Source organism: Saccoglossus kowalevskii, chromosome 1 (genome assembly GCF_978046115.1).
Source record: "Saccoglossus kowalevskii chromosome 1, keSacKowa6.1, whole genome shotgun sequence".
Taxonomy (NCBI): Eukaryota; Metazoa; Hemichordata; class Enteropneusta; family Harrimaniidae; genus Saccoglossus; species Saccoglossus kowalevskii.
Genome location: NC_140641.1, coordinates 12,040,751 through 12,065,902, shown reverse-complemented (window position 1 = coordinate 12,065,902; position 25,152 = coordinate 12,040,751). Strand labels below are relative to the sequence as shown.

The window sequence follows — 25,152 nt, the reverse complement described above, 5'->3', positions numbered from 1 at the left end:
CAATTCACAAACATTTAACTTTTAACAAGCTGCTTATAATTGAAAGAGCTTTCCACTAAATAGTCAATAATACAATAACATTGTGGTAAGATAAATTTATAGATAATAGCGTCTACTTGGATCTCTAGAATTAGTAAGATAGAGTAATATTGTGGTAAGACAAGTTATAGATAACAAGTCATTGAAAATGACACAGTTGAATTTTTGAAAGTTCTCTTTGTGCTCATCATATGAAAATGATACATGGGTGACAGAGATATAATAATATGACAAAAAATAAAAACAGTCGTTATTCGGCCATCTTTGATCTGATTATGAAACAAACTGTATGATGTATGTGCCAAATACAAATGAAAATGGTACATAAATCTAAAATATAGTAGTAAGGCCAAAAAGTCAGATGGCTGTCAATCGGCCATCCTTGATCCAATTTCGAAACAAATTGTCATGGACAAGTATCCTAACATGTATAAGGTATGTGCCAAATTTGAATGAAAACTGACAAAGCATGTCCAAAATACAACATTTTCAAAAAACAAGATGGCTGCCAGTCGGCCATCTTTGATCCAATAGCGAAATAAATTGTCATGGACATGTATCCTAACATGTCCAATCTATGTACAAAGTTTGAATGAAAACTGACAAAGCATGTCCAAAATACAACATTTTCAAAAAACAAGATGGCTGCCAGTCAGCTATTTTGAATCAAATCGCTAAACTACTGCATGTGTATATGTCCCACATAAAGTACTAGGCACATACAAAGAATGAACAGAATCGGTCCAAAGGATTCTGAAATATGACTCCGAACAGACGCACAAACTGATGCACGGACTTCGTCCGAACAGGGACTAACAAGCCATGCATGGCACAGTCTCCATTAGTTATTGAATTTAGGATATATAGTTTTGTTTATAGTAATATAGCTGGAATATAACCATGTCAGGAATATGATTATGATGATTGTTTAACATTAAAATGATTGACATTTGTATCTGATCATCAAACGAGTACTTATCGACATTGAGAGATATTGCTCTGGAACAGCATTTATAATTAAACAAAATCAGCCATTTTGAATACATGTATATATCTATAACATGATGTACAATGAATATATATGGCTATAGAAGCCCATTCATTAAAACAAAATGGCCGCCAGTCAGCCATTTTGAATCTGATCTGAAAAATAAAATGACGTGCATCAGGAACTTGTAATGCCTAATGTATGTTATAAGTTTGATCGAAATCCATTCATAAATGCTTGATATTTGATGATTTTTTTTAGCAGAAAAATGGCTACCTTTCGGCCATTTATAATAGGATCGTCAAACCAATATATCTGTATATCTATGACATGATGTATAATGAATATTTAAAATTTGAACATAATCAGTCAAAGCAAGTCAGAGATATAGCACTAGAACTACAATCCTTAAAACAAAATGGCTGCCAGTCGGCCATTTTGAATCTTATCTGAAAAACAAAATGATGTGCATCAAGGTCCTATAATGTCCAATGTATATACCAAGTTTGAACAAAATCCATCTGTAAACAGCCGAGAAATGCTCAATTTTGATGATTTTTCAGTACAAAAATGGCTGCCATTCGGCCATCTTGAATCAGATCGTGAAACAAATTGATTTGCATATGTATAATGTCATGTATGATGTATGTGTGAAGTTTGATTGTGATTGGTCCAGGCATTTCTATGATACAGGTCCGGACACACACAGACGCACGCATGGACACACAGACGCACAGAGGTCAAAACATAAGTCCCCGTTTTCAAACTGCGTGTGAATGGGGACTAATAATGTCTACTGGCATCTCTAGAAATAGTAAGATAGAGTAACATAGTGGTAAGATGAAGTGATGGATAACGGTGTTCACTTGGACCTCTAGAAACTTGATCTTCAACAGTAACATGCGTTGACTGGGAAAATAGCATTTATTTTGGATTCTTGGAATTCCAATGTTCAATTATCACTAAGAACAAGCTTTTTTTATCAACAGTGACCACATTCATGTATTTACATTTTAAATAATAATGTTCACAGCTGACTTCATTGTTTGTTTATCCTAATAGCTGAATGAACACACGTCATATCCAACAAGTCATTGAAAATGATACAGTCCCCGTTAAATTATTGAAAGATCTCCTTGTGCTCGTCAAATTAAAGCGGAGGGGTTGTCGCGAGCGTGTCCTTGAAACTTGAGTTCCAATTGGCGTATACAACAGATTGTTTATTTACATCAAAACACGTGTTCCTTGTAGTAGTAATATGGCCAAAAATAAAAACAGTCGTTATTCGGCCATCTTTGATCTGATTATGAAACACACTGATATGTACGATGTATGTGCCAAATACGAATGAAAATGGTACATAAATTGTGGAAATATAGTAGTAAGGCCAAAAAGTCAGATGGCTGTCAATCGGTCATCCTTGACCAGATTTTGAAACAAATTGTCATGGACATGCATCTTAACATGTATAAAGAACATGTATGTGCCAAATTTGAATGAAAACTGACAGAGCACGTCCAAGATACCGCATTAAAAAGATGCCTGCCAGTCGACCATCTTTGATCCAATTGCGAAACAAATCGTCATGGACATGTATCCTAACATGTATAATCTATGTACCAAGTTTGAATGACAACTGACAAAGCATGTCCAAAATACAACATTTTCAAAAAACAAGATGGCTGCCAGTCGACCATCTTTGATCCAATTATGAAATAAATCGTCATGGACATATATCCTAACATGTATAATCTATGTACTAAGTTTGAATGAAAACTGACAAAGCATGTCCAAAATACAACATTTTCAAAAAACAAGATGGCTGCCAGTCGGCCATTTTGAATCGAATCGCTAAACCACTGCATGTGCATATGTCCCACATAAAGTACTAGGGACATGCAAAGAATGAACAGAATCGGTCCAAGGGATTCTGAGATATGACTCCGGACGGACTAACAGACGCACGGACGGAGGCCGAATTATAAGTCCCCGTTTTCGGACTTCGTCCGAACGGGGACTAATAAAGATATTAAGGATCAAAAGAAAATCAAAGAAAGCTTAGAAAGAACTCCCGTGTGCTGAGAGTTTTGGAGACACATACAAATTATTTCAAAATTACTTATACTTGAGATATTGATGGATAAGCTGAAAACTAATTATGTAAATAAGGTAACTAATATGAACAGATTTAAGTGTAAAACTAATAAGGTCTGCACAATGTACCAAGTTTCATTGAAATGTGATTAGAACCAAACAAATATTAGTTATTATGCTAATTAGAGAATTAATATGAACAGATTTTAACCCAAAATTAATCAGGCTGTCTATTGTCCTAGAGCATTTATGGACCAAGTTTTATTCAAATATGATGATCAATACTTGAGATATCAGTATTAATTAATTATGTTAATTAGGTGATTAAGAAGCATAAATATTTACCAAAAACTAATATGGTGCATAGTCTTTATAGGTTCATTGAAATGCGATGGGTACTCTTTAAAAGTTTCATTGAAATCCAATGAGTGGTTTTTAGACATCAGTGCAACAGCCATAGAACAGCAAAAAAATTAACTAATTATGCAAATTAGGTAATTAATAGACACAATTATTCATCCCAAAATTAATCAGGTCTCTGCATAGTCCTAGAATATCTATGTCGCAAGTCTCATTGAAATGTGATGTTTAGTACTTGAGATATCAGGTGAAAAGCTGAAAATCAACTAATTATGCTAATAAGATGATTAATATGCACAAATATTTACCCCAAAACTAATTAGGTCTCTGCACAGTCCTCAAGTAACTATGTACCAAGTTTCATTGAAACATGATCATTATTACTCGAAATATCAAAAGCTGAAAATTAATTAATTATGCAAATTAGGTAATTAATATGTACTGATATTACCCTAAAAACTATCAGGTCTGTGCAGTGTCATATGACACCTATGTACTAAGTTTTATTGAAATGTTATGATTAGTACTTGAGATATCAGTGGAAAAGCCGAAAATTGATTTATCATTATGTAAATTAGGTAATTAATAATATTAACAGATTTTTACTCAAAACTAATCAAATCTGCGCATTTGTTCAGAGCATCCATGTGCCACATTTCATCAAAATCCAATGAGTGGTTCTTTAGATATCAGTGGAACAGTCATAGAACAGCTTAAAATCAGCTAATTATCATGCAAATTAGGTAATTAATATACATAGATTTTTACCAAAACCTAATCAACTCTGCGCATTATCCCAGAGCATCTATGTACCAAGTTTCACCAAAATTTGATTAGTGGTTCTTGAGATAACGGTGGAACAAAAAAAGTGACATACATACATACATACATACAGACCTACAGACATACAGACAGGGTAACTGCAAAGACTCCCTTTTGTGCTTCGCACACGGGAGTCAAAAAGCAATTTAATAATTAAAAGTAAATAATAGAAAACTGACCTCAGGAGAAAAGGGTGCAGTATTAATAAACTGTTTTTTTTCTTTATTTTATAGATTTGTAAGAAAGAAAAAGTGGACAACCCTGGTATGCACTTGATGAAAGAATGAAGAAATGTAAACAAGTTTGTTTTTTCCAAACAAGAAAACCTGGTATGCACTTCATGATGTTGTCATAATTGATGTACTTGACATACTACACAAACATGTAGGTGGATATAGATAAATTGAATCTACTGAATCATCAAAGTAAGTGCAAACAAAAGTTTCCAAACACAAACACAAGTGTATGTGAAAAGAAACCCCCCCCCCCGCCATTTCAAATGGTCAACCCTTAATATGTTTCGCTGAAACATATTAAGATATAATTTCGCTCACTGTTAACTGCATGAACTGATTTGGTGAGCAATATTTTGCCAAATTCTACGGTAGCTATTAGCGAAATGATGGAGAGAATAGACATATTTGCTGTATTAGAAGTTCTAACATGAAAAACATTGTGTGTCTATGGTCCAAATCAATCCCATTTAAATGATTTAGCACACAAACTAGCAATCAAAATAGCTTTGTAGAGTATCTTCCTCAAAACAAAGTTGATAATGCTCTGTACTATGAGATATTAACTATTTGCCATGGTCATTAGTGTTTACACCATCTTCTTGCCATATCACAACCATGGTAGTTAATTTGCTTGTTGCCATGGTAATTACAATCGTCATCTTGTAACAAATCTTGGTAGTTTTCAAGAAAAAGTTGACGGACGACTGACCTATATGAAGAGCTCCACTCTGTCATCTTCAAAGACAGTGGAGCTAAAAAGGCAATTTTCTGTTTTTGTGTAATATAGTATTTCTATTACCATTGTGCTTCTAATCAGCAAATATGATATTTCTAACATATTTTATGATATACTAACCAACCATAATACATATTATTAATAACAACTGTAAAAGACATGATAAAATTTGGTGAATTTCAGTCACGCAAGAACTGCAAAACTTTGAACAGTGAAAATTGAAGAGTAATTCTTACCTTAGCTACCTTGCCCATTTGGTTTTTATGAAGTTTAGTATCATTACCCTTGCCAAATTCTTCTCGTACTTTATGTAACATGTCATCAATTTCATTTTGAGGTAAAGGTTTACCAAAAGGATAATAAAACCGTGGTATATTGACAGTGGTTTGAGTCCTATTTGGCTGCTTTTGTTTTGGTGTTGCCTAGAGAGAAAAAAGTAATATATACATCATAAATATATTATAGAACTAATTTTGAAACTGCTCTCATGATAGGTAATTCGTGAAAAAGAAGAATCGACCCACAGGACCTGAGTGTTCGTGTTGAGCTATTTTAATAGATGGACGGTACTGAGAATGTAGGTGTGGCACAATGATAGGTTGCAAGAGAGAAATAAAGGTATAGATGCTGATTTGCATAAAAAAACAGATGGCTAGAAAATATGATAGATTGATCAGGTTGATGATATAACTCATGTTTTCACTGGTGTAGAATACAGCTGTTGAACAATGATGACATACGCATCCATCTACTGTCAACTGAAGTAACTTGAGGAATAATTATATTCAGTGAAAATAATCTTTATTATCCTTTTCTTTATAAGTTGTGGAATTTAATGCTGTATGTATTGCTAGGCAAAAAAAAGAAGATCTGTTTTTGTTCCAAAGTTCTAAAAAAAACAAAACAATTTTTTTTCCCATCAACGTCAGGCACCCTTTTTTTCTTTGTGCAAAAAAAAAAACAGTCCAGAAACAGATCTATTTTTTTTCTGGGCCCAATAGTAAGTTTATTTAAGTTCCTGTGTAAGAAATTAGTAATTTGTATAAATTGTTTAAAGTCTAATAAGTGACAGATTTGAATTGCAGAAAATGTTCAAGAATTTGCCATAATCTTTTTAATTTTTTCCCCTCAAATTTAAACTATCAAATAATGCTACATACCCCGTAAATATGCTATGCATTATCGCTAATTACAAACAAGATTTATTATACAATCTTCTTCACCATAAATCTGTGATTTTTATTACAGCAGCTGCAGCTTTGTTGAATGATTAGCAGTGTGGACATTAACTGTCATGTGTTGTGTTCATGCTACATGTACAAGATCTCAGCATGTGATGAAAATTGTTAATTATTCATGTTATCAGGTGCCACTAGGCTTGTGCCAAAATCCTAAACACAGCAGACAAGTTCTGCGCACATGTCTGATGCTATTTACTGTAATGATATTCTTTACTGATCATTGACAACAGAATAGTAAAATCTATAATCTATTCTTTTGATTGTGGTATTCAGTCTGTTTGAATTTGTCCTTCGTGAAAAACATGTTTCTTGCTCCTTGTTGAAATTTCTACATAATAAAGAATATAATCTTTTATCCAGATACTGAGAATACCATACTTTTGCATCTAACAATATATTTTTTGTGGAGTTATTTGTGCTTGTGTCCATCTGAGGTTAAAGGGTGGTGTGGTCATCGTGCAGTGCATGTTTAAATTTCATGTAACTAAACAATGTATTTTACATGTGTTGTGTACGTCGCTATGAGTCCCATATCGAACATGACGTGGGGAAATGACCACTGCCCTTTAAGATTTTAGCATGTGCCAAGGATTCACACATACCAATTTATGCATGTGCAGAGTTTGAATCTGCTTTCTATTGGAACAAAGTTTTGACCAATCATGCATGTTCCTACACTCCAATGTGAACACAACTATGCTTCTAATTTTGTTGTTCTTTATTATACTTTCCCTAAAACACAAATCACACCAAGATGTGACAAGAACTGAGATGTACATGTTCTATGTCACTCAGTGGTGAATTATAAACAACAGATTATCTTATACTCAAAAGATGATATGTAATCACGCAGCCTGTTTAGGGATTAAAAATGCCTCATTCCTGCGTGTCTGGGCAAAATTCCTACACCTACAGGACCACCAATAGAGAACTACGACACAAACACATGAGCTGTGAGCAATATATAAAGAGGGGAAGGACAAGGAGTTAGTATTTCTTGCTTTACACTATACACAACCCATATTTAGGAAAGGAAGTAAGAAAACATGCAAAAGAAAACATCATGTAAATAAAAGAAGCAAATTTGTGTTACGTTTTACGTTACTGAGATGTGAGATTATCTAATTTATTCTATGATTTTTGAAAGTCATCTCATTACCAGGCATTAAATTGTTAATTTACTCATCGAGATAGGATGTACATGTTTTTAACAACTAATGAAACTAAATAGCAGTATGACGGACATTGATTGATTCTCTGTCTTGATACTTGTTATAGTAATGTTACAAGCATGGTATGTGTTTGAACCTTAACCTTTTTACCAGCAATGTCTTAAACCAAATGATTATGCTAATTATACCACCCAGTGTTTTACCTGTGCTAAATTTCAACTCCATGCATTTGATGAATTACATAGCTACATGTACATGTGTAGCTTATAATGTAACTGTCAGTGCTTGTAGTTCATGGAGACTACAGGGATCTTTGCCGAGTTATGTCCCACATACAAAAAGTTTAGTTATTTCCTTCAGTTTTAATGAGTGCAACACATTTTAGAACATGTAGTTTTTGAAATTAGATGGCCTCAATATACTGATTCAGAAGTTCTATGCATTTAGTATAAAAGGTGCACTATTATGTACAAGTCATAGCGGAGATGATGCCTTCGCATACCACTGTACTCTTATTTTATATAATCTTATACATCTTTTTTCTTACTTATACATGTACTTGGCAGTAATATTTAATGAAAGATAACAGCTTGAAATAGCAACAAAAACGTTTTGTGTTGTGAGGGCAATGGCGTTCAGTAACAGGATTTTAATCTATTCCGTCACACACTATAGTGTCCGATGGAAATAAAGAATAGTGTTTGAATGTAATGTTGATAATCTTGAACATGGCAATGTTGGTGACTCAATTTATCTCAAATAAGAGAAAATAAGCCATGCATGGCACAGTCCCTGTTAGTTATCAAATTTAAGATATATAGTTTTGTTTATAGTAATACAGCTGGAATATAACCATGTCAGGAATATGACTTTTTAACATTAAAATGATTGACATTTGTATCTGATCGTCAAAAAAGTACTTGTCCATATTGAGAGATATTGCTCTGGAACAGCATTCAAAATCAGCCATTTTGAATACATGTATATATATAACATGATGTATAACGAATATATAAAATTTGAATATAATCGGTCAAAGCATTTAAGAGATATGGCTCGAGAAGCCCAATCATTAAAACAAAATGGCCGCCAGACAGCCATTTTGAATCCGATCTGCAAAATAAATGATGTGCATCAGGAACCTGTAATATCTAATATATGTACCAAGTTTGAACGAAATCCATCCATAAATGCTTGATAATAGATGATTTTTTAGCACAAAAATGGCCACTATTTGGCCATTTTGAATAGGATCGTCAAACCAATATATCTGTCTATTTATGAATATGATGTATAATGAATATTTAAAATTTGAATATAATCAGTGAAAGCAAGTCAGAGATATGGCACGAGAACCACATTCATTAAAACAAAATGGCCGCCATTTTGAATCTTATCTGAAAAACAAAATAATTTGCATCAAGGTCCCATAATGTCTAATGTATTTACCAAGTTTGAACAAAATCCATCTGTTAACAGCTGAGAAATGCTTGTTTTTGATGATTTTTAGCACACAAATGGCCTTCATTCGGTCATCTTGAATCAGATTGTGAAACAAATTGACGTGCATATGTATACTATCATGTATGATGTATGTGTGAGGTTTGATTGTGATTGGTCTAGGCATTTCTAAGATACAGGTCCGGACACACTCACGGACACGAAGGTCAAAACATAAGTCCCCGTTTTCGGACTGCGTCTGAACGGGGACTAATAACAAGTGCTTAATCAATAATGGTAGAGCTTGTGATGTTATCTCTAATGTGTTAAGCATGTACACTGTAATGAGTTTGAACTTTGAATTAATTTGGTTCAGAGTGTCCTACATGTAGAGCTACAAACTGATACATTCAGTTGTTTACATATTGTACATATCGCTTGTGCATCCCATGTATCAGATTGCCCAATAGTATGAGTTGCAAGAAAAGTTTTTATGAATAAACCTCTTGAATGTCATTGTGTGTTAACTATTTACATGTATCTATCAGTATATTACCACAGGAATTAAAATTATTTCATATTATATTATAACATTGTCAATACCAGAGAATTTTATGACGTCAGTGCCACAGATTATTCGCGATAATGTATTGCATTATTGAGCATCAAGGCCCCGTACCATGCATATGAATAGAATGTTGAAAAACAAATAAAGAGACGGACATTTAATAATAAGGGAAATTATGGGGTGAAAACAAAATCAAAACTGAAAATAAATAACTCTTAGTTATATGAAAAATAATTATTTGTTTTTAGTTTACATGAAAAATGTCATTCTCGCCATAACGAGAAACACAAATCGTCGTCTGGCCGATCCCAACTTTGCGAGAAACACCGGGTACGAACGTCAACGCTTAAATAAATGTAGCTCACCAAAGGCAAACACGATGACCCGTTTTATCGATATCGACGAATCCCAGTTAAATGTGCTCGAATATGCAAGACATGAAAAAAATACTTCACATCAGACTAAATGAGTATGTGTTATGCCACCAAATTTGAAAACCTTCCTGTAGTTGAGCTCGCTGACTTGCTGCGGGATTTTTATGCTTCAACTCACAGGGGAGTACATTATTGTTTAAATAAACTATTCATTTGACCATCCGCCCAATCTGATTAAAATCTGATGTAGTGTACGGGCTTTAATTATTTTGGCTATAAATTTATTTTAATTTTATTTTTTATTACTTTTGTTATTACTGCCTTTTTATTTTATTATTTTACTTTGATTTTGATTTTGTAAATTGTTTTAATTCCGCCCTACATACATCTGACCCGATGCCTATGTAACGAGATTTCAATGAGACCCACTATCGACGATTTTACTCAACGAATCACAGACCTCCTTTTATAGCGCACATGATGAAGTCACCGGGCAGAGTCAGGTGACAAACACACTCAAATAAAATGGCAGATTATACCGACGTTAGCGACCGCAAAAAACACGGCTTTTCGGTAAGTTTATCATTGTCAAATGCAATGAAAGTCAGTTTTATGTTTATATTGTGGCTCGAATGGTTCGAGTTAAGATCGTTATTTTGCGTAGTTATTCTGGGAGTGACGATTTTGTTTCCACCGGTTCGACCGAGCACCGGTGTCTTTTTCCAGTCGCTTGCCCTGCAGACGGGTGATGTTTTGTTGATGATCGGGCCAAAATCGTCTACGGTATTGAAGCCGTAGTTGTAAATATTCATCAAAATGTATCAACATTTTGTACATTATTCAATAACTCTTTATTAAAGTAATTGAGCTGATTTGGACTGGAATAAAATATTTTTTATTTGGAACACATCGCAATTGATCAGGAAATATTTTTTTGCTCAAATTTTCTGCGTCGATGCCGTGGGCCGGTGACCGTTATACAATTTAAAATCAGTTTGCATTGCTTACTATAGCTGTTTAGAGTGTTCTAATCATTACGATTTACTTATTTTTTTGCTTCCATTCTAGATAATTATGCTCAGTGTTTGATGTAAAATTGAAGCCATGACAGAATAAACGAACCTTGGCTGGCGAAGATGTATCTGGAAGAGTACACATTTGTTGGAAGTGAAAAAATATTCAATGTAATGACAAAAATTGTAAAATGCTGTGGAATTTCTTTTGTAAATAAAAATATACTTGCAATTTTCTATTAATGGTTTATTCAAGTGGGCAAAATATAATGTACAGAAAGATTGCCCGTAGAGTATCGCTACACTGAAAAGTAAGCAACCGACAGCCTGTATAAAAGGGGAGGCTGTGAATGGCTGTTACTTACACAAGATTTGAACGGGACTTGCATAGGCATCGGATCAGATGTATGTAGGGTGGAATTAAAAAAAATCAAAGTAAAATAAAAAAATAAAAACGAATTAATAACAAAAGTAATAAAAAATAAAATTAAAATAAGTTTATAGCCAAAATAATTAAAGCCCGTACACCACATCAGATTTTAATCAGATTGACCATCCGCCCATCTGCCGTGTATTTTCATTTATTTATTTTTATTTATTCATTTACTTGTTCATTCATCATTTTATCGTTCAATCCATCCATCTGTAGTGAATTTAGGCAAATTCAAATTTTTCGCCACTGAGCATGTTACAGCAAATATATGCAATGCATTATGGGAGATAACCTTCCATTGTTTATAATCATATCCCTGGAAATACTAAATTATATATTTTTTGAAATGTTAGGATATTAGCACTCACGTCAATAATAATATATATATATATAATAATTTTGAGATATGAAGAAATAATCTCACCATAAAAACCAGTGTAATAAGGCGAGTTTTGACCATTTTCCATGACATTTTAAACTCTAGTATCTCAAAATTTTGTCCAAAGACCCTATTTTTTATTTTCAGTATTCTGATGACACAAACTCATAATAATGAAACTAAGATGAACATGACATAACATTTTTAATTCCAACTGAACCTCCTTTATTCAATAAATTTCCTTTTTAATTTCTTTTACGACATCAGAATCATTCCCCCCCCCCCCAAGTACATCATGAGTATAATGGCATCATAAATACAAAGTGGCTCATCAAGTGGAGTAGCAGTCACTCAAACACACAGTACAATGATAGTATTTCATTACAATATCTGTTAGCTATTAAAAATGGATATTTTTAGTTGTGGTTTGCGTGTATCAAGTACACTAAACAGGATATCCTACACACCATGTGGTTTGCTGAATTCCTTATAACCACCAAGTGGTTACTTCTTAGTTACCAGGGTACAAATGACAGACAAGCTTTTTGATTTATTTAATATTGCAAATATTGAGTTTTATATCTTGTACGTACAGTTGGGAGGGGCAGATACTGTATTTTGCTCAATTAAAGGCCTTGTAACGTGAATGATAGAAACCAATATGTATAATTTAAAATATTTTAGGAAAAGTTTGTTTGATATTGTATATTAATGAAACAAAACTTTGTTTTCAGAAACAAACAGACAAGTATTTTTTTTTATTAAATGATGTTGGATACCAGGTAGTCTGGCCCAGTCGTTGTAATTTTATTGTTTTATATGATAATTCCTTTAGAATGAATTTGTAGAATCTTCTGTGTTGACACGAAATTACCACAACTGGTCTGTTCTGCCGCACCCTCTATGATTGTCACCATGATTGTGGTGATAAATATGGTAATGAGTAAAATGACAACCAATAAGAAAGGTGCAGCTTTGGTTTTACGCAACCATAATGCACATGTAGAATCTTTCGTGCAAGCGCATACCTACTTGATAATATCAAAGTGTATGGTACAGAGACTACTAATTCATATGCCTAATTGGCAAAATTAATAGCCCAACTTTACTACTAGAAATTTTTGATTAAAACTATCACTCCACAGATAAACCAAAATAAACAAGTCATGCAAGGCACAGTCCCTGTTAGTTATCAAATTTAAGATATATAGTTTTGTTTATAGTAATATAGCTGGAATATAACCATGTCAGGAATATGATTATGATGATTGTTTAACATTAAAATGATTGACATTTGTATCTGATTGTCAAACAAGTACTCCATATTGGGAGATATTGCTCTGGAAAAGCATTAATTAAAACAAAATCAGCCATTTTGAATACATGCATGTATACATTTATATCTATAACATGATGTAAAACGAATATTTAAAATTTGAACATAATCAGTCAAAGCATGTCAGAGATATGGCTCTAGAAGCCCAATCATTAAAACAAAATGGCCACCAGTCTGCCATTTTGAATTCTATCTGAAAAATAAAATGTTGTGCATCAGTAACCGGTAATGTCTAATTTATGTACTAAGTTTGAACTAAATCCATTCATAAATACCAGAAATGCTTGATATTAGATGATTTTTTAGCACAAAAATGGCCACCATTCAGCCATTTTGAATAGGATTGTAAAACCAATATATCTGTAAATCTATGACATGATGTATAATGAATATTAATAACAAGCAGCCAGTCAGCTGAGATAGCTCCGCTGTTAGCAATGCACATTTCAATTAAAGAACAAAAGATAGAATTAGAAAATGAACAATATGGAGACTAGCTGTTTTTAACAAGAATTCAAAAACATACATACATACATACAGACATACATACATACATACATACATACATACATACAGACAGACAGACAGACAGACAGACAGACAGACAGACAGACAGACAGACAGACAGACAGACATACAGACAGGGTAGCGGCAAAGACTTCCTTTTGTGCTTCGCACACAGGAGTCAAATATCACTTTTCACCAAAAATGACAAAAATTATCATCAAAATTGGATATTTGAAGATATCACCACTAAATTAAAAAATCTAAAAGAGGTCTACATGTAGTACCTATATATGTAATATCAAAGCAATTGGACTTGCGGTTTTTAACAAGAAGTCAAAACTATCACTTTTTACCAAAAATGATAAAATTATTCACTAAAATTAGAGAATTAAAGATATCATTACAAAATGAACAAATCTGAGAGAGGTCTACCCAAGGTACATATACACCAGGTATCAAAGCATTCAGGCTTTTAGTTTTCAAGAAGAAGTCGAAAAAGTAAAACATTGACACGAACGGTGACAACGACGGAGGACAATCACTCATATGATAAGTTCCACTCGACAAAGTCGACAGCGGAGCTAAAAAATTTGAACATAATCAGTCAAAGCAAGTCAGAGATATGGATCTAGAAGCCCATTCATTAAAACAAATCCGATCTGAAAAATTAAATTGTTTGCATCAAGGTCCCACAAAAATGGCTGCCATTCGGCCATCTCGATTCAGATCGTGAAACAAGTTGATCTGCATATGTATGACGTATATGTGAAGTTTGATTATGATTCGTCCAGGCATTTCTAAGATACAGGTCTGGACGCACACACGGACGCTCAAGAGTCAAAACATAAGTCCCCGTTTTCAGACTGCATCCGAACGGGGATTAATAAGTATGGGTTAAACACTAAGTTCTTTTCATGTATTATTCACAATTGTGTCCATGTACCAAACTGCATTTATGGATTAGATTATTGTCCAGCTATCAGCTTTTTAAATTGGTAATATTACTTTCAATCTCTGTTTATTAACCATATAAATATAACTTGGATAGTAATCGCCTAATTAGATTGTAGAAAAATATTACTCATAATGACTCTTTAGAAACAATTTAAAGAAATTCAAAAGCAGGTGTAATGTAGAGTGTGCATTATGTACAGCAACACACAAACAAAAGTGTTGGAAGTTATCCACACTGTTAATTTGAATGACCTGACCCTTATATTCACAAAATTAACACACTAATGTTAATTTATTTATCATTAATTTCAACAAAATTTCCCAATCAACCCGATTAGATTAGTTAACTACTAGAAATCATGACTGCACATGGCTTTTATATTTTGCTGAATGGTTTAGCTCTAATTAATACCACCACTGACCACAGTCAGCGAACAATTCTAGTTCAGATATTTGTTATTAAATTCAAAGAAAAAGTCCACTGAAGTTTCTAACAAAAAGTTAAAAGTCAAAGAAAAACACACATGAAAAATAAATTTTTAGCATGGGATTTGATCACACAATGTCGACTTGCAAAGCAAATAACGCTATAAAGTTTCTAGATACACACTAAAAATAAATATAATTTTTGGAAGATCAACTACAAAAAATATGCAGGCCAACTATACCTACAGATCAAGCGTGCGGCCCATGCGTGGGAATTCTATTTAGCTTCATGGTCCTTTGGCTTGTCTTCTGCTTGGGGGGAAACAACAATAATTATACAGATCGTAAACTCAACACAATCAAGAAAAGAAACCCAGACAACCATATTGTACTTCTGTTGAAATACATTTTGTAGCACTGCGTCACGTCGGAATATTGCCTAAAATAAAATATTCAATCCCAGCCAAATCTAGGTCAAAGGGTCAGATTGCGTGCATATAATTATAGATAGTTAAAACAAAAAGTATTTGAACTTTTGACGGTTGTTCAACATCTATGCACGGTTACTAAACTAGTAACCGTGATCTATGAAAACCAGAAATTTTGTAGTAGTCCGAATTTTTGCACGGTAGAAAATAAAACGGAAATTGACCGATCAAAAGCGGAAGCGGTCGAGAGGTTTGGGTGAGATGAATACAGTACTTCTTTGTTTGATGAAGCGATGCTGATGCCACATTGTCACCATAATGAGGCCACAATGAAGCGAAGCGATAATCACCTTAACTTTTTAATGTCGCGACATTGATGCGACGATGAAGCCATAACAATGCCATAACGATGCGATGCTGAAGCAAAGCTGACGCTGAAGTGAAGCCAAAGCTTTCTTGAGAACTGTACTGTATGGTATTCTTTTATATTTAGTCTTTTGTTTGATTACTTCATTATGGCACTGGTTGCATGTCCCGTTCTGCAACAGTGTTTCAGATATGACAGTTATGCATATTAATGAGTTCACGTGACCATATATGGTCATCTTTTATTTTAGTGAGAGCTCCTGTTTACCATCATCTTAATAATGTAGACCAGGAAGTTTGATTGATCAGTTACATGAGGTACACATGCAGTTAGTTGCATGTATTTACCTGGTCTGGTTATTGAGATATGGTTTTCAAAATATATAATGAGCCATGTGTTTATGGATAATAATGAGGTTACATTATCATATATGGCCAATTCTTATGTCAGTTACATCTTTCATTTGATGCCTTCATTATGGTACAAGTTACATATCCCGTTCTGTAACAGTGTTACAGATATGACAGTTATGCATATTAATGAGCTCACATGACTATATATGGTCATCTGTTATTTTAATCAAATTTCTTGTTCAACATCATCATAATAACACAGGTTTCATCTTCCTAACTGCAACAGTGTTTGAGATATAATGGTTATGCATATTTAATGAGTTCACATGACCATATATGGTCTTCTGTTATTTTAGTCAAATCTCTTGTTTAACGTCATCATAATAGTGCAGGATACATCTTCCTAACTACAACAGTGCTTGAGATATATCAGTTATGCATATTAATGAGGTTAGAAGCCCCACCCCCCCACCCCATGGGTGCGTAGCCACATGACCTAGCCATATGCCATTATGGGGAAAGAATGTATCTAAAGAGTAGAATACACGTACAAAATTTTATTCCAATCTGACCAATACAACACATGTAATTGAACAATTTCTGTTTGCACAATATCCAAGATGGCGGCCAAATCATGTAACTGATCAAAATTATATTATTTTTCTCATATGGAGCTATGGCCAGACATATTATTAATGAAAACATTTAGTAGATCGGTTGAAGCACCTTTAAGAAACAAATGCCCAAACTTTTGGTCATTTTTATTTGAAATCCAAGATGGCAGCCAAACCATGTGACTGATTGAAAATATATTATTTTTTTCAAATGGAGCAATGGCCAAACATGATATATACAACATATCTAGTTGATAGGTTGAAACACCTTTGAGAAACAAATGGCCAAACTTTCGGTCATTTTTATCTAAAATCCAAGATGACGGCCAAACCATGTGACTGATCGAAAATATATTATTTTTTTTCAAATGGAGCTATGGCCATACATCTGATATACATGTACAACGTATCTAGTTGATCGGTTGAAGCACCTCTGAGAAACAATGTCCAAAATTTTGGTCAATTTTGCCTAAAATCCAAGATGGCGGCCAAACCATGTGACTTATCTGAATTTTTTCTTCGATATCTGAAAGAGGTCACTATAAAGCTGCAATTTAGCGAATTAGAAAATGATCACATAATTGTGGCTTGATAACAAAAACTACTTCCTGTCTAGAAGAAATCCAAAATCATGTGACCAAACATAACAATTTTTTCAAACTTAAATGTGCTTTGTATATTGAAGCTAAATACTATATATGGGAGCATTTCGCTTGGTGGTTCTGAAGAAGAAGATTTTCAAGCATTTTTCCCGTTTTTGGGAGAAAAAACATGGCGGAAAAAGTTGAGGTTTACGTTTAGAATTTTTTTTCATATATCTATTACACATGAGTTGTACTGTATGCCATAAAACACCCTGATCGCCTAGACCCTCAGAAAGTGGTTAAATAGCCACTTCCTGTTTAACTTCAATCCAATATGGCTGCCGAACTAATTGACCAATCAAAATTCTAGAAGTCTTATGCACCAGTTCACAATAGGTACTACAAAGTATGCAAAATTTCAGACTATTCCGTTTAGCGGTTTTCTTAAACAACTTGAGGAAAGAAAATTACGGAAGAAAGAAAGAAGAAACTGAACGATAACAATAGGGGCCTCGCCCTATGGGCTTGGGCCCCTAAAAAGTTTTTATTTATGGGTATAACCACTGTACTAATATTAAAGGTTTTTTTCTTAAACTATGGACCACATACTTAGTGGATGTGTGTGTTATGCATGTACAGTTAAAAGAAGACATGAAACTACCGTATTTGCTCTATTAGTAGCACATGAGCTTATTTGAATGGTCCAGTATGAAATAAATGCATTTTTTGGTGTCAGTGTGCTTCTATCACAGATGCATTTTGTATTTGAGAAAACAGGATAGCATTATTAAGTACAAAACAATTAAGCAATGACCTGGGAATACTTGATTAATCTAGAAACCTTAACAGATGTATACTGATTATGATTAGTTTAAAAATAAATCAACCACAAATGTCCTCGCCTACTCAGACAACAGAAAGGTATAATTACAAGTTTAATTCACAGACAGTGGAAACTTGCATGTTTTAACAAAGAGGTATAATAACAGCTACTTTGACAGCTGCAGGCTGGGTTCTATTTTTATCCACAAACTGACCAGCATTACTGAAATACTATCACGATAGTTGTTCTCCACAATTTTTCATTTGGATCATTCATAATTTAGGAGTAATAATTTATACCACACCCACAAGGCAGGATTAAAGCTGAGGGGTTGTCACCTGCGTACACGCAAGAAATGAGTCCAAAGCAAAGGCTCATGGGTAGACGCTTGTTTGTAAACAATGACACGCTATGGCCATCTGAAGCATGCGCAGGTGACAATTTCCCCCCTTCAAAATTCCCTATCTAGAAAGAGTTACAAAACATGCAAAATAATTCATTTTCGATCATGATATAAATACAAATTGTTATTACACCAAGGAATCATTTTATCAATAAATAAACAATACATACATAACATGCATTTCACTTCGTAAGGGTTTATTTCACTTCATAATCTTTAGCACAAATTATTTCATGGTACATGTTTTTGATCGATATTTTCAGACTTGACACATATTTTAGCAAAAAATTTGAATGTAATATATGTTTTGTAAACAACTGTAAGCATATTTAGTTCAAGCTAGTCTCTGGGAAACCACAATGTATATTCAACAGCAATTCACACATACAGCATTGCAGCATCCAAAGCACACAATCAATTTCTATACTTTTTTCATAGACAGTTCTTCAAAGATGCAATCATATATCAGTAGAGGTCATTTGTTGTCTAAACAATATTGTATGGCAATATATAACTACAGGGTTCTCCCCAGCAGACAGAGAGTGCTAGACGGTATGAATATTCATGAGCTCATTAATATGCATGAACTAATTAATATTCAAGATGGCCACATACTGGCGAGAAGACAGGTCATATGTATGATATTTATTATACAGTATGGAAGATTACAACACAACACAGGATAAATAATACACAAACAAATCATCTTTGAAGACATGATGCATAACAAATTGAAGGCACAAAATAATTACAACAGTTATAATATGAAATCATATTACTATTTGTTGATGTTAAATCGTTTTTTTTAAATGTTTTATGAAGTTGTATGAAAATAAAATAATGTTTCAAAAAAGTACTATAACTTATTTTCTGTATTTTTGTTTTGAGAAAAATCAATAGCTACTGGAAATTTTATGTTTGTATTTTTTGTTTATTTGGATGTGGCAATACAAAATTTATGTTGTCGCACAAACGTTCGGTTCACTAAAAAACTTGCAAAAAGCAAGATGATGAAACGCAATAAAATCTACAGAAGATTTTCGATCTGCAGTTAACAGTTTCTAGCAAGAATAATAGCATTATGTATAAAGAATACATACTTAAAAGGGAACCGCTCAATCCCTTGGATTGCACCAAGTGCTCATGGGTAATTAACTCCGTCTCTGTCCACTGAGTAAATGAATGCTTATCTTTCCCCCTGTACCGCTAATCCCACAAAACAACAACTGATATAAACATCCTAAGAACGGATTACAATTTGCTTGTTTAAATACAACCACAGTCCCTCTATAGGGATAGATAGAGGGACTCAATCTGATTAAAATCTGATGTAGTGTACGGGCTTTAATTATTTTAGCTATGAAGTTATTTTAATTTTATTTTTCATTACTTTTGTTATTAATGCCCTTTTATTTTATTATTTTACTTTGATTTTTTTTTTAAATTACGCCCTACCTACATCTGATCCGACGCCTATGTAAGTCCCGTTCAAATCTCGCGTAAGTAACAGCCAATCACAGACCCCCTTTTATACAGGCTGTCGGTTGCTTATTTTTCAGTGTATACGGGCAATCTTTCTGTACATTATATTTTGCCCACTTGAATAAACCATTAATAGAAAATTGCTAGTATATTTTTATTTGCAAAAGAAATTCCACAGCATTTTACAATTTTTGTCATTACATTGAATATTTTTTTCACTTCCAACAAATGTGTACACTTCCAGATACATCTTCGCCAGCCAAGGTTCGTTCATTCAGTCATCGCTTCAATTTTACATCACTGAGCATAATTATCTAGAATGGAAGCAAAAAAATAAGTAAATCGTAATGATTAGAACACTGTAAACAGCTATAGAAAACAATGCAAACTGATTTTAAATTGTATAACGGCCCACGGCATCGACGCAGACAAGTGGAGCAAAATAATATTTCCTGATCAATTGCGATGTGTTCCAAATAAAAAAATATTTTATTCCAGTCCAAATCAGCTCAATTACTTTAATAAAGAGTTATTGTATAATGTACAAAACATTGATACAATTTGATGAATATTTACAGCTACGGCTTCAATACCGTAGACGATTTTGGCCCGATCGTCAACAAAACATCACCCGTCTCCAGGGCAGGCGACTGGAAAAAGACACCGGTGTTCGGTCGAACCGGTGGAAACAAAATCGTCACTCCCAGAATAACTATGCAAAATAACGATCTAAAGTCGAACCATTCGAGCCACAATATTAACATAAAAATGACTTTCGTTGCATTTTACAATGATAAACTTACCGAAAAGCCGTGTCATTCTCGGTCGCTAACGTCGGTATAATCCGCCATTTTATTTGAGTCTGTTTGCTACCTGACTCTGCCCGGTGACGTCATCATGTGCGCTATAGAAGGAGGTCTGTGATTCGTTGACTAAAATCGTCGATAGTGGGTCTCGTTGAAATCTCGTTACATAGGCATCGGCTCAGATGTAGGTAGGGCGGAATTAAAAAAAATCACAAAATCAAAATCAAAGTAAAATAATAAAATAAAAGGGCATTAATAACAAATATAATAACAAAGAAAATTAAAATAAGTTTATAGCCAAAATAATTAAAGCCCGTACACTACATCAGATTTTAATCAGATTGAGAGGGACTGTGATATAACATAGCAATTGAATTTCAAACAAATACAGAGCAATCTTCATGTGCCATGATTTGAAACATCGCGCGCTCGGTAATTTAAACATTGTCGGAAAAATATGATGCAGAACTAATTCAAGTTGATGATGGCCAACAAGATTGTTGCTAAACGGTTGTGAAGAAAATACGCCGACTCAAGTTTATTTGCCTGTTTCCGTTGTGTCGGTCTATTGACGGTACTGATTTCGTATACAGTAAACCTGAGAACGAAACTTCCTATGCAGATTCTGTATACATACTACTCCTCCAGACTGCTAATATAACAAGTGTGAAAACACGAAGTCAATGACTTCGGTTTTCATATTTCCGTCACAAATCGATTAAACAGAACGTGTATTTACTATTGCCCTCAAATTTCCATATAATATTGACTAATTGGTAGAGACGACAATGAAAAAGTTTACTGTATATTATAAGTACAGATTATTATACGAAAATTCCCGTGATAAAATATCAAAATCATTAGTAAAGAAAAGTCGCTGCGACATCACGGGTTTATCTTGTAACCTGTTTACGACACTCGTGTGGAAAATCAAAATGTACACGGGTGGTACCGGCTTGTATCTCGTGTGAGATTTGAGTTCTTGTGATCTGGTGGGTGAAAGTCGGGTTGACTTTACAGTCAAAATAAAATGAGTGGTGAGGGGGAAGAAGAGCGTTCTGTCAAAACAATTTTACCGTAGACTCAATTTTAATGACCAATCTGCAGCGTTGTATTTATTATAAATAAGAATCCAAAAATAGAATATAAATACACACATACACTCGGTTAAATTTTCTGGACATATATGCGACGCATGAACGAAAACGATCTATTGTAAAAGATATGAATTGGAACTGCCTGTGACGTGTTGTCTGGGCCCCGTTTCGTTCTGCAGTCAAATACAGAAACAAAAACTGATTTATTTTCTTATGCCAAGACCTGGTTGTTCATGCATTTCAAGCATGGCGTATTTACTTCTTGTACTCTGTGGTGTGTGCTGTGGAAACATAATATTTCGCGGTTTTGAGCTGTCGAAGTATTTCGTGAAAATTAAAACAAAGGGTAACACCATACGAAGCAGTCAGGCCAATGTCTTGTTGATATCCGAAACTTGGAACCTCTAACAGAAGGGTTATTTCCTGCACGCCTACCAGTATTACACAACTACCATTTGCAGCTCATTGCAGTCTGACACTTATTCACTGTACCCCTTCCTTTTTCCAGATTGTCTAGAAAGTTATACAAAAAGTTTCATCCCTTAGAAAACAGAAGTCTTTGCCGTACAATCAAAAGAAAAATGTCCACATAGTAGTAACCAACATCGTTCTGGCGTTCCTAAAAAAATTTTTTTAAAAAAACGAACACTGCATTGCTCAGTAGCAAATAATCACGGTAGCGCAATCCAACCATGCTACGTTTCACAATTATTATTATTACTTGGTAGTGATTATTAATAAGGTACAAAAAGTAAACTCGTTGAATTGTTCTGAAATGCAAGTGAATTTCAATTTAGTTTCATCGTAAGTGAATGATTCCGGTCGCATGCAAATGCTCCGACACCTTATAGGTCAAATCGCTAATCAGCCAGTCAAAATACTCTGTGATGCCAACGTGTTCAAATTACCAAAACGGAGGAGATTTGTCGATGTTCCAGCTCGATTTTTTACCTCTGGTTTTGATGGGAAGAAGGCACTTTTTTTTTTAAATCAAAACAATAGTTGTTTTCGATGATAAACTGACCATTTGAAGACTAATTTAACATTTTTACGGTGATAACAGCTCATTGTCGAAGCGAAGCTTTACCCATTCACGCTAACCACAATCAACATCGTACTCTTGAATAGGCGTCAATGACTACAGTAAAATTCGTAAGATTGTGGGTCAGGAGTGAGTGTTGTTGTGACCAAAGACATTTTCTATTGTCTTTCTTTTGACTTGGGTATTGTGTATTACATTCCAACAGGAAATTTTTGCGCTTTTGGACTCACCGCGAAATTAGAACCACGCGAATGATTTCTACTTCTACATTCAATTTATTGCAATGTATATCTGACAGCCCGTAACCTAATGTTATTGAAATTGTTTACTGTCTTACATCGTCATGTCCCAGTGTTACCGATGGTTAGACCATGGAGGTGGTTAGACATAGACAAACTACGTAACGATAATGCTGTTTGTAAACCAACAAGCTTTGTAGATTGAATAAACATCTAGGGGATTTACATTTTCCTTTACTCAATCTGTGATTGACAGGAATTTTGCATACATCAGCTACCATTTTAAACTCGTGATTTTCACTGGTCGCGGCATGTATCGAACAAAAATAACAACATTTATACATCAAAAGCCCAACCAGATGAGTGTAATCGCTAGTGTACATATTCATGTCCCCGTGGATATGTATTTGGAACCACAGCTTGATCTCCAAACACCGTAAATGGCATATTTCACGGAGCTCCCGCCACGATGTTAGCTGCTTGGTTCGGATTAGCATACTAATACGGTGGCCATCTTGACCCTTATTTATAGTATCGGTTCCCCTTTAAAAAAATAATTTTTAATTCGAAAGTTTGTTGATGTCTGCTTCGTTGAAAACAGCTATGACCTGGAAACAGTTAATTTTACTGTGTGCATTCTGATACTATGTAACGATGATTTTGATTGGACAAAGCCACGCATTGAAAAACAACCAATCAGAATATTTGATCTAAGAAGAACACAAGTAAATTTATTTCCTCCACTTATAATGCGAGTTGAAAGCATGGCCGTTTTACCGGAGTTTTTAAATCGTGATTTAAAGAAAATTTAACTTTTATAAATAGTGACATTCTTCAAAATATAAACATTTACATCTTTAATCAAGCATTCGTCTGGACTTCTTGGAGATCAACAATGTCTGTGATGGTACGACGGCTGTGCTGGTCGTTTACCGATCATGCATGGCTGCCTTTGTTCCGCTCGGCGGTGACGATGTTGACGCTACAAGTCATGGCGTTAACTTGGTTTTAACCACAGACCTTATGTTTTGACGAATGTTTTTACCGATATAGATTTAATATATTTTACGTCACCCTGGCAGTAAAAATATGGGTACGGTAATCCACTTTTCTATGCGTTACCGCCGTGCTGAGTCGGGTTCCACACTTACTTGTTATAAAGTAAATAATAATAAGAGTAGTTTTGGTGTGTGATGTAGAATATAACACCAGAGTGGAAACATATATCTCAGAGTATTTTTAGCTGTGTGTGTGCATATAAAATCTAATTTCAGCCTGTATAAGCAAAATTAACTTGAATCAAAGAAAGCTTAGAAAGAACTCCCTTGTGCTGAGAGAATTGGGGACACATTAAAATTAATTCAAAATATAAGATTAGACTTTCAAACAAGATGCTTGGCAACTACTGTAAAAATTTGATTAATTCGCGGTCTCTATTAGTTCGCACACCCATTTTATTTTCGAACACTAATTTTTAAATGTATCCTTTTAATTCACGGCGTTCAAAACATGTTTAAAATTGTATCCTATTACTGTAAAAGGGTTAATTATTCACTGGGTTTTAATTTTGCTTATTTCGCTGACTGGAAAATGCGCTAAATTAAAACCCAGTGAATATGTAAAATTTAGCATAGAACACATTACCTAAATGATAAAACCGTGAATTTAAAACCCACTGAATATGCCTGAAATGGTAAATCAGTGAAATTTTAACCCAGTGAAAATTTGTCATTATACAGTAATTCGCGGGCCAGAATAAAGTGGATAACTCAGAATATATTGCATGAAGACATTAA

General features: G+C 34.0%; 1 protein-coding gene and 1 long non-coding RNA gene across 3 annotated transcripts in view; both read right to left on the bottom strand.

Annotated features, from left to right (window-relative positions):
* The window catches only part of LOC100375527 (serine/threonine-protein phosphatase 2A regulatory subunit B'' subunit beta-like), a 79,000-nt gene that overhangs the window by 41,461 nt on the left and 12,387 nt on the right, over positions 1–25,152 (bottom strand). For both annotated transcript variants that reach the window (XM_078010071.2, XM_085498775.1), the window contains one exon: positions 5,512–5,697. In XM_078010071.2, the coding sequence (XP_077866197.2) occupies positions 5,512–5,697 (186 nt within the window). The remainder of the gene's footprint in view (positions 1–5,511; positions 5,698–25,152) is intronic.
* On the bottom strand, positions 18,867–23,628 carry LOC146750364 (uncharacterized). Its single transcript, XR_014929389.1, has 2 exons — positions 20,976–23,628; positions 18,867–20,486 (listed from the first exon to the last, which is right to left on the bottom strand). It is a non-coding gene; the product is annotated as an uncharacterized LOC146750364 (long non-coding RNA).